Source organism: Macaca thibetana, chromosome 4 (genome assembly GCF_024542745.1).
Source record: "Macaca thibetana thibetana isolate TM-01 chromosome 4, ASM2454274v1, whole genome shotgun sequence".
NCBI lineage: Eukaryota > Metazoa > Chordata > Mammalia > Primates > Cercopithecidae > Macaca > Macaca thibetana.
Window position 1 is genome coordinate 62,337,351 of NC_065581.1, and position 15,718 is coordinate 62,353,068.

Sequence of the window (15,718 nt, forward strand, 5' to 3'; positions counted from 1 at the left end):
GAATACTAATTCATAATTTTTTTTTGTAATGGTGTTTGAGAGTCAAACATTTATTACCTATAAGAATTAAGAATGAGTTTGAAGTTTTCTAAATTTGGCTTTAGTGAATCCATTAATGGGCTCTCTGAGATTTCTAAATGAAATCTAAGTTTGGCTACATACTTGGGATTTTCAAAGGCCAAGTAGCGAATATTTTTAAGCACCTACCAGGAACCACTTCTATGCTCAACTAGAGGTACCAAACCAAAAAAAAAACTTCCTGTTAACCCAAAAACGTTGTTAAGCAGGCAATAATTTACAGATAGAAAACATCTAGATAATAACATAAGCAGAGCTTAATAGAAAGCAAGATTGTGTTTCGTATGTTTGAAATATCTGGAAAGAGCACAGAACCATTGTAGAATTGTTAGAATAATTTATTTGCCCATTATATCCATTACTAGCAAGCATCTACTAATAAAAACTAGCATTGATTGAGCACTTATTGGTGTGCCCTGCCCTTAAGGCTTCCTGCACATTATCTTAGCTAATGCTTATCAAACCGATAAGCAGATCTCATTAACCTTAACTCACTGGTGAGTATTCAGAGTGTAAGTAAAACTTCCAGGCCACACAGGCCATAACAGCAAACAAGAATTTAAATCATGTTTCCTCTGACTTGTGCTTCTGATCATTACTTTAAATTACCTACGCTGCAGCTACTCTGATATGTGCATAAGTTGCTATGCTGAGTAATGCCGTAGATACCAATTGGAAAACATGGTTCTTGTAGCCAGTACATAATACCTAGTTGTAAAAAAAGATAAGTAATAAGCTTCTTATGATGAAGAAGACAATGAAAATAGCTGACATGTGGGGCTCTTACTATGTGCCAGGTATGCTAATTTCAGAGGTTCATGACACAGTTTTATTTCCCACTCACTCTCCATTATTAGAGTGAGTTACCGATCCTCTTTACATTATCTTCACTCTGAGACCAATGTTAATGAATCATACTCTATCTGGGATATTGACATCTGTGTTTAAGAGGAAAAAAGACACTTCTCTTTCATGTTGGGCTTGGTCATATGACATAAAATGTAAGTGACTCTTAAGTCTTTCACCTACAAATCAAGTTATACGACTAAGTCCAACAGAAATGGAATGGGAAAGAATGTTTCTCCCCCAGGAAAGGGCAGATATTTGTAACAATGAAATTTAGTACAAGCATAATCAATCAAGTTTCCCACTTGTAAATTGGTACATCATAGGTTTATTGGGTTGATAGAGTATAGGCATGCACCAAAAACAACCTAGCCAAGGTCTGATACATGTTTAACATTTTATTACTTTCAGGTTCTTGATTAAAATATCACAACCTCATTATATTTAATTAGTGATTTGGGCAGTTCCAAAGACACCACCATACCAATTAGGAAGATAAGTGAAAAGTCTCTGTATCGCTATGTAGAGTGTTGGCAGAGTCAGTGCTGAAATTTTCAGTTAAAAAAAGATAGATGGTCAATTTATAACAAAAGTGTGGGGGCAGAGACAGAAAGTGTTAAAAGAGTTTGGGACAGGATGCATCCAGCAATGTTGGGAGATGAGGAGATTTGACAAAAGACACTCCACTCTGTTGAAATGTTCTCTCCATAAAAGGCAAACATGTCTCAATTTAGCTAGAGATAGCATCATCAAGATTATATTAGGATCTTTTTTTCCTAATGTTTTATTCATTAATTAAAATTGTGGTTATAATTTGACTTTCTAAGTAGCCTCCAAAGAGGATAAGAATGGAATAACTAGCCAATGTGAACATTTTGGTCTCTATAAACCATTCTCATTTTTAACATTATAGTCCTTCAGAATCATACATATCAAAGTCCCCTTTACCTTTCTAACTACATCTTATTTTAACCTCACCCTTGACTAGTCTACTTTACTTACATTGACCTCCTTATGTTTTCTCAAAAGTTTTGGGCATGCTATTCTTATAAGACCTTTGTACGTTTATTCCCTTCCCAAGAAATCTCTTCCAAATATTTCACAGTCTACATCTTCTTCAGGTTTTTACTCAAATGTCACTATCTCAATGAGGACTATTCAACCACACGATACAAAATTGCATTCTCGTCTTAATCCACAATTGCCATTATCCTGCTTTATGTTTTCCTCCTATAACAAATAATCTCCTTCTAGCATTCCATAAGATTTATTCATATTATTTTTCATTTTGTCTGTCTTTCTCCATGATAAGCTTAGCTTCATAAAGGCATAGATTTTGTCTGTCTCATTCAAACCGCATACATTCAAATATTTGTTAAAAAATAAATCCTTGTCGTATATGTGTGTTTGGGTTTATATGTGCATGTTTTTGTATTTTGTTTTACAGATTTCTGTTGTTTTCTCAGAAATCCCAGCCTCTTCTCAACCATGAACAAAGCAGTTCTTGAGAATCTGGGGAAACTGTTAGTCCTTGCAAAAGTGAGAGTCAGAATCCAATGAGGTGATGGTGATGCCTCTGAGGCGCATAACGAAAAGAGTGTCTGTGCAGCCAACGGGAAATATTTAATGGGACCCCTGCTTTTTCCCACCTTCCAACAAAGACATGTTCATGTGTAAAAAAAGACACACAGTTGTGGAGGGTCTTGGACTTTGGTTCACAATGATCTCCCACAAATAATTACCAACCTATCCAAACTCTAAGTTATTTATCTGTAAACTATGAATAAAAATATCTCTACTGTAGCATAGTAGAGAGATGTTCATAAGTATGCATATATATAAAACAATACATATGCTACTTTATTATTACAACAAAATTGTTTATCTTCATAGGATAACAATGCTTTGACATAGCACATCTAAAAAAAAATAGTATTAATTAGACATGATCAAAGCCTTGGCTGAAGTGTCAGTCTCAGTTTTTTGCCTACATTGCCTTATATGCCAGGTATTTCTTACTGGTCATTAATTTATCTAATGCATATGTATGTGTTAGTCACAGTTCTAGACTCCTTGCATAATTCCCTTGACCTGGCATTCATCACTGCCACCTCCATCACAGCATAGCAGATGATTTTCACAAAATCTAATGATTTCATCATGGACTTCATTTGACAAAAGAAGAGCCATGATACATTTTTTTCTTTTTTTTTTATTTTGTTATGTCTAACATATTGTTCTTTCCACCTACCCGCCTGCCTGCTTTGGAGCTACAACAATAGTTTATGTTTGAAATAATTTTCAGTTTGTGGTTCTAAAGTTTTTGATTCATTCATAACGCAGGCAATTCCTTTTTTAAGCAGAGTGGAAGGTTACCTGTGATATTTGAGGTTTTTTCTATGATCCCACTTTTGTGAAAATCCTCTTTACTAGTCCGCCTCAACATCTGCCTCCAGAGTGAATATTTTCACATTGGAAATTACACAATCCTTTTAGAATCAAGCCATTTAAGTTCATAAACTGACAGGTTTGATCAGCAAAATATTTTCATGCATCAGCAATATTATAATAGAAATTATATATATTCCTATATATATATGATTATACACACACACACACACACACACACACACAGAGATATATATATCTGTCAATCAGCTGTCTTTTTTCAGACTGTGTTTTTGTTTTTCTTACTTTCTCTTCATTCCCTCTTTACCCAACTTCTTCCCATTGGTCAGTGTTACATGTTCAGACAAGTTTTTCAAAATCACTTTCCTGATTCTTATTTTTTTTCATTTCACATATGAGAACCTTGAAACATACTTTATGAACTCTCCATCACCCCCAGAAATAAATATAGTCTCCCTCGCCTAAAACCAAATTCTCTGTTCCAATCTTTCCTTTCTTGTTGCTGCTCTGACTGATATTATCAACTACTCTCATCTCCTGGTTTATAAACCTGATTGAATAATACAATCAACTGTGGAGTTTTTAAAAATACAAAATACAAAATCTGAATCGCTGAGAAACAGGACTGAAAAGCTATATTTTTAAAAATCTCTCTAGATGATGGTAAATCATAGCTAAGGACCGCTGCTTTTTTACCAAACTGGCTTAAAGTTAAACATTCTCTATATTTTCTCATATCCATGTTAGCTCCTGATAGTTCTGCCCGAAATGTCATTTCCACATCTCTGTTTGCAATCTGTTTTTTTGTTTGGGTCCTACAAAATTCTAGTTAATTTTAATATTCCTTTCGATGTCTCCCAATGCATATCAGCTAATATCATTTATCAGAGTCTCCTTGGAGTTTATTTATTTGAATTATTGTCTTATCTTCAAAACTTTATTACTAGTTATTTGAGCACAGGGATCATACCTATTTACTTTTATTTCATGAAAATGCCAAATACAAAACTTTTCATGTAGTAAATGATCAAAATAGTCTGCTTAACTACTACTGAATATATCCAAATTGTGATAATATTTTGAAAATGACTAAAATTTACATAATGGCATGATATTTACAAAGGACATAATCAAGTTAATGCAGGCATATGATAATTGCATAATTTAGGGACTTAAGAATCAATGACTTTAAAAATTCAAATTCATATTTCTAAACATTTTGAATTACAAAATTTAAAAATATCATAAGAGCTCCAAAAGCAAAATGAAGTTTTGTAAAGGTTTCTTACTTTGAACAATATTTAAATTAAAAACAAACAATTTTAACTGTCATATAAAAGATTTCCAGATAGGCAGTCCAGCAAATGCTATTCTATGAGAAATAATCTAAGCAAACATGCAACCTTAGTGTTTAAAGGTATATCAATCAAAAATTATGAGATGTACAAAAAAATCCAGAAACAACAAAAAGTGGATGGAATAAGAATAAAGCTGACAGAGAGATTAAAATGATCAGAGAAGGAATTTAAAATATCTATTTAAAACATGACTGATATGTTAAAAATATATCATAAAAGGTGGACAGATAACTGAATCAATAAGGAATATCAAAAGAGATGAAAACTATAAAAATATTCAAATTTAAATGCTGGGAAAATAATAGTTACAAGATGAAGAATTAATTTAATGAGCTTATCAGTGGACTGGACATAGGAAAGAACTAATGAACTTGAAGATAAGGAAGTATAAATTAAGCCAAAGGAAACCATTGGAGGTGAAAAGATTAAGAAAACAGAAAAGAGCTTCTAAGAGATGTAGAATAATATTGAAGGTTCTAACTGACTTGCAACTGGAATCCCTAAAGTAAAAGGGAGAGATAGTATAATAGGATAAATATTTAAAGAGATAATGGACATGAATTTTACTAAATTAATGGAACTCTGTAGCAGTTTCAGACAGTGTACAAGCTATTTTGCTGTTTGGCCCACATATCTTAGAAGCCTAGTCTATGGTATTAAAGATATATGTAGTGGAAAATATGATGCATACTATTTATAGTAGTGCCAGAGGAAGAATCATAGACCGAGACTCTGGACCAAAACTAAGACATATATAGCAGATAATTATCCTGAAATTGAGAAATTGTTTCTGGCATAAGTCTGGGTAAGTGGTTAAGATGAAACATCTGACCATGAGACATCAAGTATCCATAAGTACAGGACTTCCAATGCATTTGGCAAGACCAGTAGCAATCTACAGTAGGTAGAACATCAGGAATTGCGTATGAGTATGCCAGAGATCACAGATAGTTGCACTCTTAAGTTACGTACTTCTGTCACAAAAGAAGCTCATCCTAAGTTCATACTATTTTTGTATGGGCCCTCCCTGGTGGCCATCTGAAGGAAAAATAACAAGTCTGAGCTTGGTTCATAGATGGGTTGACTTGGTATATGGGTATAAACTGGAAACGGACTGCTGCTTCCTTAAAGCCTTATTAAGAGGTTGCCCAAGAAGATAAAGCAAAAGGGAAATCCTTCTGATGGGCAGATCTTCAGTCATGTGACGTGGTCATAATCTTTGGGTAGAAATAGCCTAAGATAAGAATATGTATGGAGTTTTAGGTAGTGGCAAATGACATGGCTGGCCTGGAAGGTAAAATATGACACTATCTGGGTCAGGGAAATTTGAGAAAGAGGCATATATTGGACTAATAGGAGTGGGTATGAAGTGTGAAGGTCTCTGCAATGCATGTTAATGAAGAAGAGGCATTAAATAACCATACAGAAAGAACTCAGCCAGAACTCAACATCTGTCCTTCTCTGGCATCAGCCACCACAATAGTGGTACAACAGGCATGAACAGAGTAGCTTGAGTGGCAAATATGGAGGCCTGTACATGGACCCAATACATGGGCTCCTATATCCCAAGACTTAGTTAGCTACTGCTTCCCTCAGATATCCAATATTCCAGGAACAGAGACCACAGCCACTACACACTTAATGGTCAGCCTTTCTTGTTTCTCTGCCAATAGGTGTTTGGCCAGCATTACTACTCAAGGGCTTATGTAATGTTGTTCCATCAATATGAGAGCTCTCATAACATCTCATTGGACCAAGGAAGCTACTTTACAGCAAAACATGGTAGCAATCAGATAACGATGGATCTGTTGGTTTTATGATGTAGCACACCAACCAAAACCTACTAGGTGTAACTGAGATGTCAGTTTGGAGATGAGAGATTTTGGGGATGGAATACCATCTTATAGAATGCAGTATGCACTCTACATCAATAATCTTTATATGATGCTTTATTCCCAATAGGTATAATATATGGAATTGGGAACTGGGGGGTAAAAGTAAGTGGATCATGTGACATCCTTCTTTGTGAACAATTGGGAAATTTGTGCTTTGCGTTCCTGAAAACATAGGCTCTAGTAATCTAGAGGCACTGATTACCAGGAGAGAGATCCTTGTGCTAGAGAATACCACTAGAATTCCTTTTTGAAATGTATGGCTGTTGTAAGCTCTTTGTGCTAAGAAACTTTCAGTCAAGGAAAAAAGTTTCTTATTATGATAGGGACTGAAATGTTTGTGATCCCTCCAAATTCACATGTTGAAATTCTAATCCCTAAAGTGATTAGGTCATAAGGGCACAGGCCTCATCAATGGAATTAGTGCCCTTATAAAATAGGCCTGGGGAAACTTCCACCATGTGAGGACATGGCTAGAAGGCACAATCTATGTACCAGAAAATGACCTTCACTGGACACCAAATCTGTTGCCACCTTGATCTTGGACTTCTCAGCCTCTAGACCTATATGAAATAAATTTCTGTTACTTATAAGTTACCCAGTCTACGGGATTTTGTGATAGAAGCTCAAATGGATTAAGATACAGGGGTAGGTGCTGCTGATAATGCAGAGGGGGGAAGTAGGATGCTGTTATAAAGTAGGGACAAGGATAAAAATATGTGGCAGTAAGGTGATCTACTGAGCAGTCTTCATTGTCATTCATGAACAAACAAAAAAGTCACAGCCTTACTAGGAGATCAACTCTCAGGCATGAGTTTCTAGATTAATTCACCAGGTAATCCAGTAGGCCAGCATATTTTCTATCCAAAGATGAGGGTAACATAATTTGCACAGGAGAGGAGAAAGAGAAGTATCAGAAGCTTAGTACCAAGACCAACTTTGGTGAAAGAAATTGGAGTTCTTCCCAGTAATCCCTGAAAGTGATCTTGTCCATTTACCTAGGAAGAGGCAAATTAGAATTTTGTGTATCTGTTTTCAGATTAAGTGTACTTATTTTAGAAAGCAGGCAGATCTGAGCAGCACAAAGCGTTGACTAAAGTAGATAAAGTAATGAGCATTCCACGTCCCCATTCAGAACAGCAGCAACAGAACCTCCTACCAAGTTCAGGTGAAAATTTTCCCCAGGAATTGAATATCGCAGGGCCAAAGGGGTCTGCCTTGCCCAAGTTTAGGCCTCCCCTCTGCTGTGCAATAAGTGAAGGCGACTCAGTATGGATCAATAAGGGGCCATCCCCATTTCATAATTCCTGGAGGGATCAACTGAGGCTTCTGTTGTAACTACAACTTAGCTCACCATCTTCCTTTCCCAGTCCTACTTCCCTTTCCCCTCACAGGCATTACTGTTGAAAGTAGTCACCGATAACTCACCTACCTGTAAAGTTCAGTCTCTTTCTTAGGAAGCCTAACCTATGAAAAAGTTCCTTTTCCATAGGAACATTTTTAAAATATTTTCTGTCAAAAAACTTAAAGAAAAAAATATTGAAAGTGTATGAAGTAGTTACTAGGAAAATGTATATCATTAATAAAAATATTGGCAGTACATATCAAGTACTGGATTAAACCAGCACAGATTTGGCATTTGATTAACCATCATTTGCTAATATTCCCATTGTTTGGAAAGAATTTATTAGAATATTATATCTGTTTGCAAAGGCTCTCCAAGGAACTTTTATTCACGCTTTATTTTCCTGTCTGTAAATATCCCGGGTTTGGATAGAGGCTTTTAAAATTCATTACAGTAGTCCTTAAAGGTTTGGCAAAGGACAAGTATCAATAAATATTTGATGATAAAAATGATGATGATAATGATGTTCATTTAAATCTTATTTATCCTTATACTTTCCTACATCTTTTATGAAAAGAACGGGAGCAATTCACAATTAAATGAAGTCTTCTCTCCTAGACTTCGTTACCACAGGAATGTGGCCAGATGTTACAGGACTTCACAGTTTATTGTAAAAGTCATAAAAACAATTACTATGTCATTATAAAAAACTTTTAAAGAAGACATTCAAAATATCCTTCACAAAATTCCTAAGACAAGCAAAAACAATATTCTGATTCATATTAGTTACTCATTGTTTTCAGATCACTCTGAATGAGTCAAGAAAGCTATGTGAAATAAGGCACGTGTTTAATTAGGCAACTATGTTGAGAGCTTTGGAAAGTGAGAAGTTGTTCAAGGTGAAGATATACAGAATATATCTAAGTACAAACAGGCATATGAGAATTGATTAAAAATGCAAGCTATTAGACAATAGAAATAACAGTTTATAGATGACTTCTGTTCTAATGAATAGATAATTACTTATTACTTGAGGACCCTGTGTATTAACTCTGATTAACATGTTAAAATATTGTCAAAACTTATGAACTTCACATATTCATATGCATGTACATGGCTATAATTTATCAACTAACATAAATATTAATACAATCAGGAAATTTTACTTCAAACAAATGATTCTAACCCTTGCTAATATAATGCAGAAAATAGCTCATTATTTAAAGTGCTGTTTAGTTCCTAGGTTCTGTTATGATTAAAATAAACACTGCATGATTCTATCTGTATGAGGTATCTAGTCATCAAACGTATAGACACAGAATAGAATGGTGGTTTCTAGAGGGTGGGAGTGGGAGAAAATGGGTAGTTGTTCAATGGGCATAGCATTTCATTTATGCAAGATGAATAATTTCTACAGATAAGTTATTAACTATAGTACCTATAGTTACCAATATATTATTGTTTACTTTAGAATATTAGGATAGGTTGCATGTTAAATGTTCTTACCACAAACACACACACACACACACACACACACACACACACACACACACAAAGAATACTAGAAAATTTTAGAAGGTGATGAATATGTTTATTATCTTGATTTTGGTGATAGTATCATGGATATATACATATGTCAAAATTAGTCGAGATGCATATATTAAATGTGTGTAGCGTTTTTGGATATCCATTGTATCTCACAAAGCTACAAATGAAGTCTTATTAACCATATATGCTATAATGATTTCTATCTCATAGGGCTAATGTGAGGATTAAATGTGTCTACACAAAGTTACTGCAATCAAAGTATTTCAAAGGACACTATTTAGAGACAATTGCTCTAAGCTTGTCTAAATCAGTGCCTCAAATATTCTTATGTGCATCATTGAGCTCCAACAGTAGACCCTGCCACATTCCCCATTCCAACTCATAAGAATGAGAATTGAGATCATTAGGATTAATTTTATGGCTTATTACATATAAACATTGATGCATATAACTCTATTTCTGAGTATGCATACCTTATTTGTTGTACTTGAATACCACAATACCATTTCAGTTATATGTACATCACAATCTTTACATGGTAAAGTATTTCAGTAGGACTACACTGAATAGGATTAAAAATCAGCTTGCCATCAAAACGATTCTTTAAATGAATAATGATTTCATGAAAATATTTGGTTTTAGGTAACCTGTGTGTAGCTAGGAAAACATTTTAATTATGCTTAAAATGTGAATTTTAGGACAATTTTGCTCGACATAAAGAAAGCTAATAATCAGTGGGATGTACCGGCATGACTAGTGTAAAAATATTGAAATGTTCTGTAACTAACCATTGGGTGTTGCTGTTGCTCACCCTTCTTAGCAGCCCCAACATTTCTTCTGCAACTATCCAGACTGTATGAGCCATCAAGTGAGGCATAGAAACATGAGGTTATACATAGGTCAAAACAATCATTACATAATTTTATTATTACCTCTGAAGATAAATATAACAATAAAAATGTTTCTCATATCAGTGAGCTCATGTTTAAATTTTTTGAATCAAAGTAGCTTGCATTTTTTTGTATTTTATAACAATTAGAAATGAAATAATCTTTAATTGCCATTATTTGTTAAAATTATACTTCTACCTAAGGAAAATACATCAAAAGCACTGAAATCTTTCTTTTATAATCAAAAAAATGTAACATTGAATGGCCTAAAATTATGTGATTAGAAGATGACAAATGGAATCACTTTTACAGAATCCTGGGGCTTTGAACAAAATTTGAGACATTTTACAATGTATGTTTCTCTTATTTCTGACAACTCTACCAAGTAACCGGAGATCAACGAAAAACTCTAATTTTAATTCTTCATTTGAATGGGTTCCAAACCAGGGCCTTGATGAAATTTAAGGATTTTGTTTATCCCCTCCAGGTTAGGCACAGACACATTCTGACATAAAGATTGATTTAGGTTCAATGAGTCAATCGAACACATTCAAGAAAAACCCTTTGGGAAAACAAAGCAGACCTAGCAGTCACTGAGACCAAGCTGTGAGCCAGAACACTCAGAGTGGAAAATAAATGGTCTTTATCAGAACCAAAAAGCGATCTGAAACTTATACGATTTTGGAGGTATTCTTTAATTTAAAAAACACTCATGATTACAAATATAAAATAAGGCACAATATGTTAGAACAATCCCTTCTATGTAAAGAGGTTACACTTTAAACATATTAACTTCATAGCAAATTCATTTCTAGTCGCTATTATTTTTAACACAGAGCTGCATGAAAAATGGAAAATTTTGAAATTAATATAATTTCAACTGTTCTCCATATGGCTAATTCCATAATTTACTTAGGTAGGAGGCACACTTTAATTTTGTCAGAAAAGTAAAAATCCATGATTAAAAGTATCCAGTGACCTAGTTAATTTGAGATTTAATTTTCCAAAATTAAGAAAACATCTTATTGGAGATGCTTGCTTTAATCCTTAAATCAATAGCATAACATTTTATTTATTCAAAGGTATAGACAATGGCTTATAAGCTGCACCTAATTCATAGTTTGATAAAAGAGTATTGTTTCTAGAGTGTCATTTTAAAAATAATAAATTTCTATAATGCTTAATTTTAAAGACCAGTTGAAATAAAATGTTAAGTGATAATTACAGGACTTTCTATATTGTGCGTTTTGATTAAAAAACACAATTCTTAGTTGCTAATTTGATTTATGCATAAACCAACCTCTTAAGTTGATGTTAACCACAGGAAATAGATAAGACAAACTGACGGTTGTACTACTGAGAGACAGTCCAATATCAAATAATAGTGAAAATAAGTTTTGAAGTAATATCTTCTGATTTAAAATGAGTGGCCCAATGTGTGTTATGCAGAAATCAAAGAAGTTTAAAGATGTAAAGTTATAGTTTCATACTAGTAAATGTTTAACTGGCTCCTGGAAGAAAAAAAATCAGGAAGCAAGCGCCTATTTATAACATAGTTTAATTCCTTGATGCAGTACTCCCACCTTTTTTTATTTCAATGTCCCGAAACTATGTCTACAAACTCACAAAGTTTATAAAAAATTAATATTCAGCTCTCATGAGCACTATTAGCTTTCTCCATCACACCACTGGATAAGTACTTTCCTAAGTATTAATTTGGGGTTGAGCAGAGTATTAGAGAACTAGAAACATGTGCATAATAAGGATGGGGAAAGGCAATAGAGGCTGTTGTTGAGGGAGCTGTTGAAATTATAGGAGAAAGTATGTGGTGTGTGTCTGCATATGTGTGTGTAGCAGACAATTCCTCACAATGTTATGGAATAATACAGTCACTAATTAGCATAATGTGGCTGAGAAAAAAAAAAACTTGGGGCAAGATTTTAATTACAAGATGACAATAAAATTATTTTATTATCAACACTCACTGAATCTTATGTACTAGATAAGCACTGGTGATAAAAGCATGGCACCAGACTTAGATACCACTTGTGTCCTTATTTTACATAACAAAGATAGCCAAAGGATAATATACAACCTCTTGAAGATCAAGGTATTGTTAACTGGGTTAATAGATCTGGGTTTCAACACAGAGAGTCAATTATGAGAATATTCACTGCTAAACATTTGAATCAATTGTGTATATATTATAACAAATTTAAATTTTATTCTATACAAATAGAATGAAACAACATTGAAAACTATGTGCCAAGGCTAGAGACAATGAGTGAAGTAATGTGGAAGTATTATCAGTTCAGCTGTGAATCGGTAAGGCCTAAATTAGGATGATGATAGTAGCAATAAAAATAAGTGACGTATAAAAAGACATCTCTACTTCTTTTGGGCTAATGGTCAAATGCCTCCACTTCCTCCATTTTTATTGTAAAAACATATTAAAATGTTTTCAGTTGAGTAAATAAAAGCAAACAAAAATAACCTCACAAATCTCATAATCGTAATATTTTATGTTTTAATTTTTTCCATATGCCTCCATACATACATACATTGGCACCTTCTCAATGTAAAAAATAATTACTTAAACAATTATAACATGTCATTATTTTTTTTTTTCATTTGGTGAAATGGTCTTCAGTCATACCATTTCAATTACTGCAAAATATATACATTCTTCTATGAGGAATATGTATCATAACTGTTATGATTTATTTTATATATATACACACACTATAAATATATGGCAATGTATTCTTCCATGAAGAATATATACAATAATCTATTTAACTATTATCAAAATAATGGTCATTTGTTTCAACATTTCACCAATATAAATAACTAATGAAGATCTTTATACATACACATATATATAGTTTTGGGGGTAATCTCTATAGACAATTTATGCAGGGAAATATTTCTTCCATGCAAAATTTTCATGTCAAATGAGTATTTTAGCTCACTAGTGTTTACCTCACTAGCAGACAGTAACATGCATATTAAAACAGTGAAGCATAATTTTTTGCAATTTTTTTTAATGAAAGCTCTCAAATAAGCGATTTTATTCCTCTCCATGATTGCAGACATTTACAAAACCATAACATCTGAGTTCACCTTAAAAAATAACTTATATAAAGCAGTGATATACACAGCAAAAAATAGTTCAGGGAGGGGGCAGGAGCAACTTGTAATAATTAAAATGTAAACGTGAAAAAAAGGATGGAATAAAAGTCCCTACTTGTTTCTACTTAAGATGTCATGTGATAATATTTTACAATGTCCTGTGGGTCAGTGTATGTATGTGTACATGTCTGTATAACATACACATATACAGTACATTCTCTTTCCCACACATATACATACACACATAATTATTTGCAGTTCAGTTTAGGGCAATTCTAATATGCCACTCCATACAGTTGTTTGAATCACGTTTGGACCCGCTTTCTTCACAAAAGAGGGGAGAGAGCAGGAAATAAAAAGGTTGGTTTGGTGTGACTGAGATTGCTTTGTTTAACCGTACACTGTGATGAATAATTTTCTTCCGTAGTAGTTCTGTGAAGGGCTGACTCACTGTGGTTTTCATGAGGAGACTTGGTAATGGATCACACGCTCATTGTCATGCTAGGGGAGTAACTCTCACTCTGAAAAGGATTTAAGAAATTTCCCCCCATTTCGCCATCATCCCTTGGAGTGCCCGGTTGATTACTCAGGCTCATATTATTGGGAGAATTCTTGGAAATACTGTCCATATCTCCTGAGCCTAAAGAGCCATTCATGTGATGTGACTCCATTCCTCCTAATCCACCCATGGGACCATCTGACTGGGTTGACAGGTGCGTGACAGTGGGAGCTGCTCTTGGCACAAGCATGTACGGCAAAGGTAAGAGTAACAGCAGCGCCGTCCCGTCCGACAGCCAGGCCCGGGAGAAGTTAGCACTCTACGTATATGAATATCTGCTCCATGTAGGAGCTCAGAAATCAGCTCAAACATTTTTATCAGAGATAAGATGGGAAAAAAACATCACATTGGGGGAACCACCAGGATTCTTACATTCTTGGTGGTGTGTATTTTGGGATCTCTACTGTGCAGCTCCAGAGAGACGTGAAACATGTGAACACTCAAGTGAAGCAAAAGCCTTCCATGATTATAGTGCTGCAGCAGCTCCCAGTCCAGTGCTAGGAAACATTCCCCCAGGAGATGGCATGCCAGTAGGTCCTGTACCACCAGGGTTCTTTCAGCCTTTTATGCCACCTCGGTACCCTGGAGGTCCAAGGCCCCCATTGAGGATACCTAATCAGGCGCTTGGAGGTGTCCCAGGAAGTCAGCCATTACTCCCCAGTGGAATGGATCCAACTCGACAACAAGGACATCCAAATATGGGTGGGCCAATGCAGAGAATGACTCCTCCAAGAGGAATGGTGCCCTTAGGACCACAGAACTATAGAGGTGCAATGAGACCCCCACTGAATGCTTTAGGTGGCCCTGGAATTCCTGGAATGAACATGGGTCCAGGTGGTGGTAGACCTTGGCCAAACCCAACAAATGCCAATTCAATACCATACTCCTCAGCATCTCCTGGGAATTATGTAGGTCCTCCAGGAGGTGGAGGGCAACCAGGAACACCCATCATGCCTAGTCCAGCAGATTCAACCAACTCTGGCGATAACATGTATACTTTAATGAATGCAGTACCTCCTGGACCTAACAGACCTAATTTTGACAATATTTTAATATAAAATCATAAAAATTTTCTATTAAAAATAGCAATATCCAGTAGTGATGACCATGCAGTCAAATGAGCACATGCTTACAATCTTGATTAGTCTACAATTTGTAAAAACTTGTCAAAATGTAGAAAATGTCATAATTTAGAGAGAAATTTAGGGAAATGCTGTAAATAATCTCTTTAAATATGATAAAAGACAAACATAACAAAAATTTCACAGATTTCTTTGAAATTTCACTTTAGAAATGTGCTTAGAAAGATGATTATTTCAGTGGTTTGAAAAAAAGTGAGAAATTGGAAAATATATAAATGTATAAACTAGAGACTCATTAATTATAGTATATCCTCATGATGAAAAGTTTGACCATTAATATAAAACTGCTGTGGAAATTTAATGAATGGCATGGGGGATTTCCAGAATACACTGTTACTAAATAAGAATTCATGCGATCAAATCCTATGAACTGCATAAAACTAATAATAAATCCATCTTTAACATGTTACAGCACTATACAATTGTTATTGTTCACTTTTTGTGGTAGGTATTTTGTAATCGTTACTTTTTATGTTTTTCTGCAATTTCCATTTTTCTATCTTGCACATGTATTGTTTT

The 15,718-nt window shown here is 34.5% G+C and overlaps 2 protein-coding genes across 2 annotated transcripts in view; one reads left to right on the plus strand and one right to left on the minus strand.

Annotated features, from left to right (window-relative positions):
• Positions 1 to 15,718, minus strand: part of LOC126953401 (protein eyes shut homolog) — a 253,500-nt gene that overhangs the window by 20,085 nt on the left and 217,697 nt on the right. The gene's annotated exons all lie outside the window — the stretch shown is intronic.
• Positions 14,200 to 15,115, plus strand: LOC126952229 (single-stranded DNA-binding protein 2-like). The gene has a single exon (XM_050786644.1). The coding sequence runs from the start codon at positions 14,246 to 14,248 to the stop codon at positions 15,113 to 15,115; it is 870 nt and encodes a 289-aa protein (XP_050642601.1). The 5' UTR covers positions 14,200 to 14,245.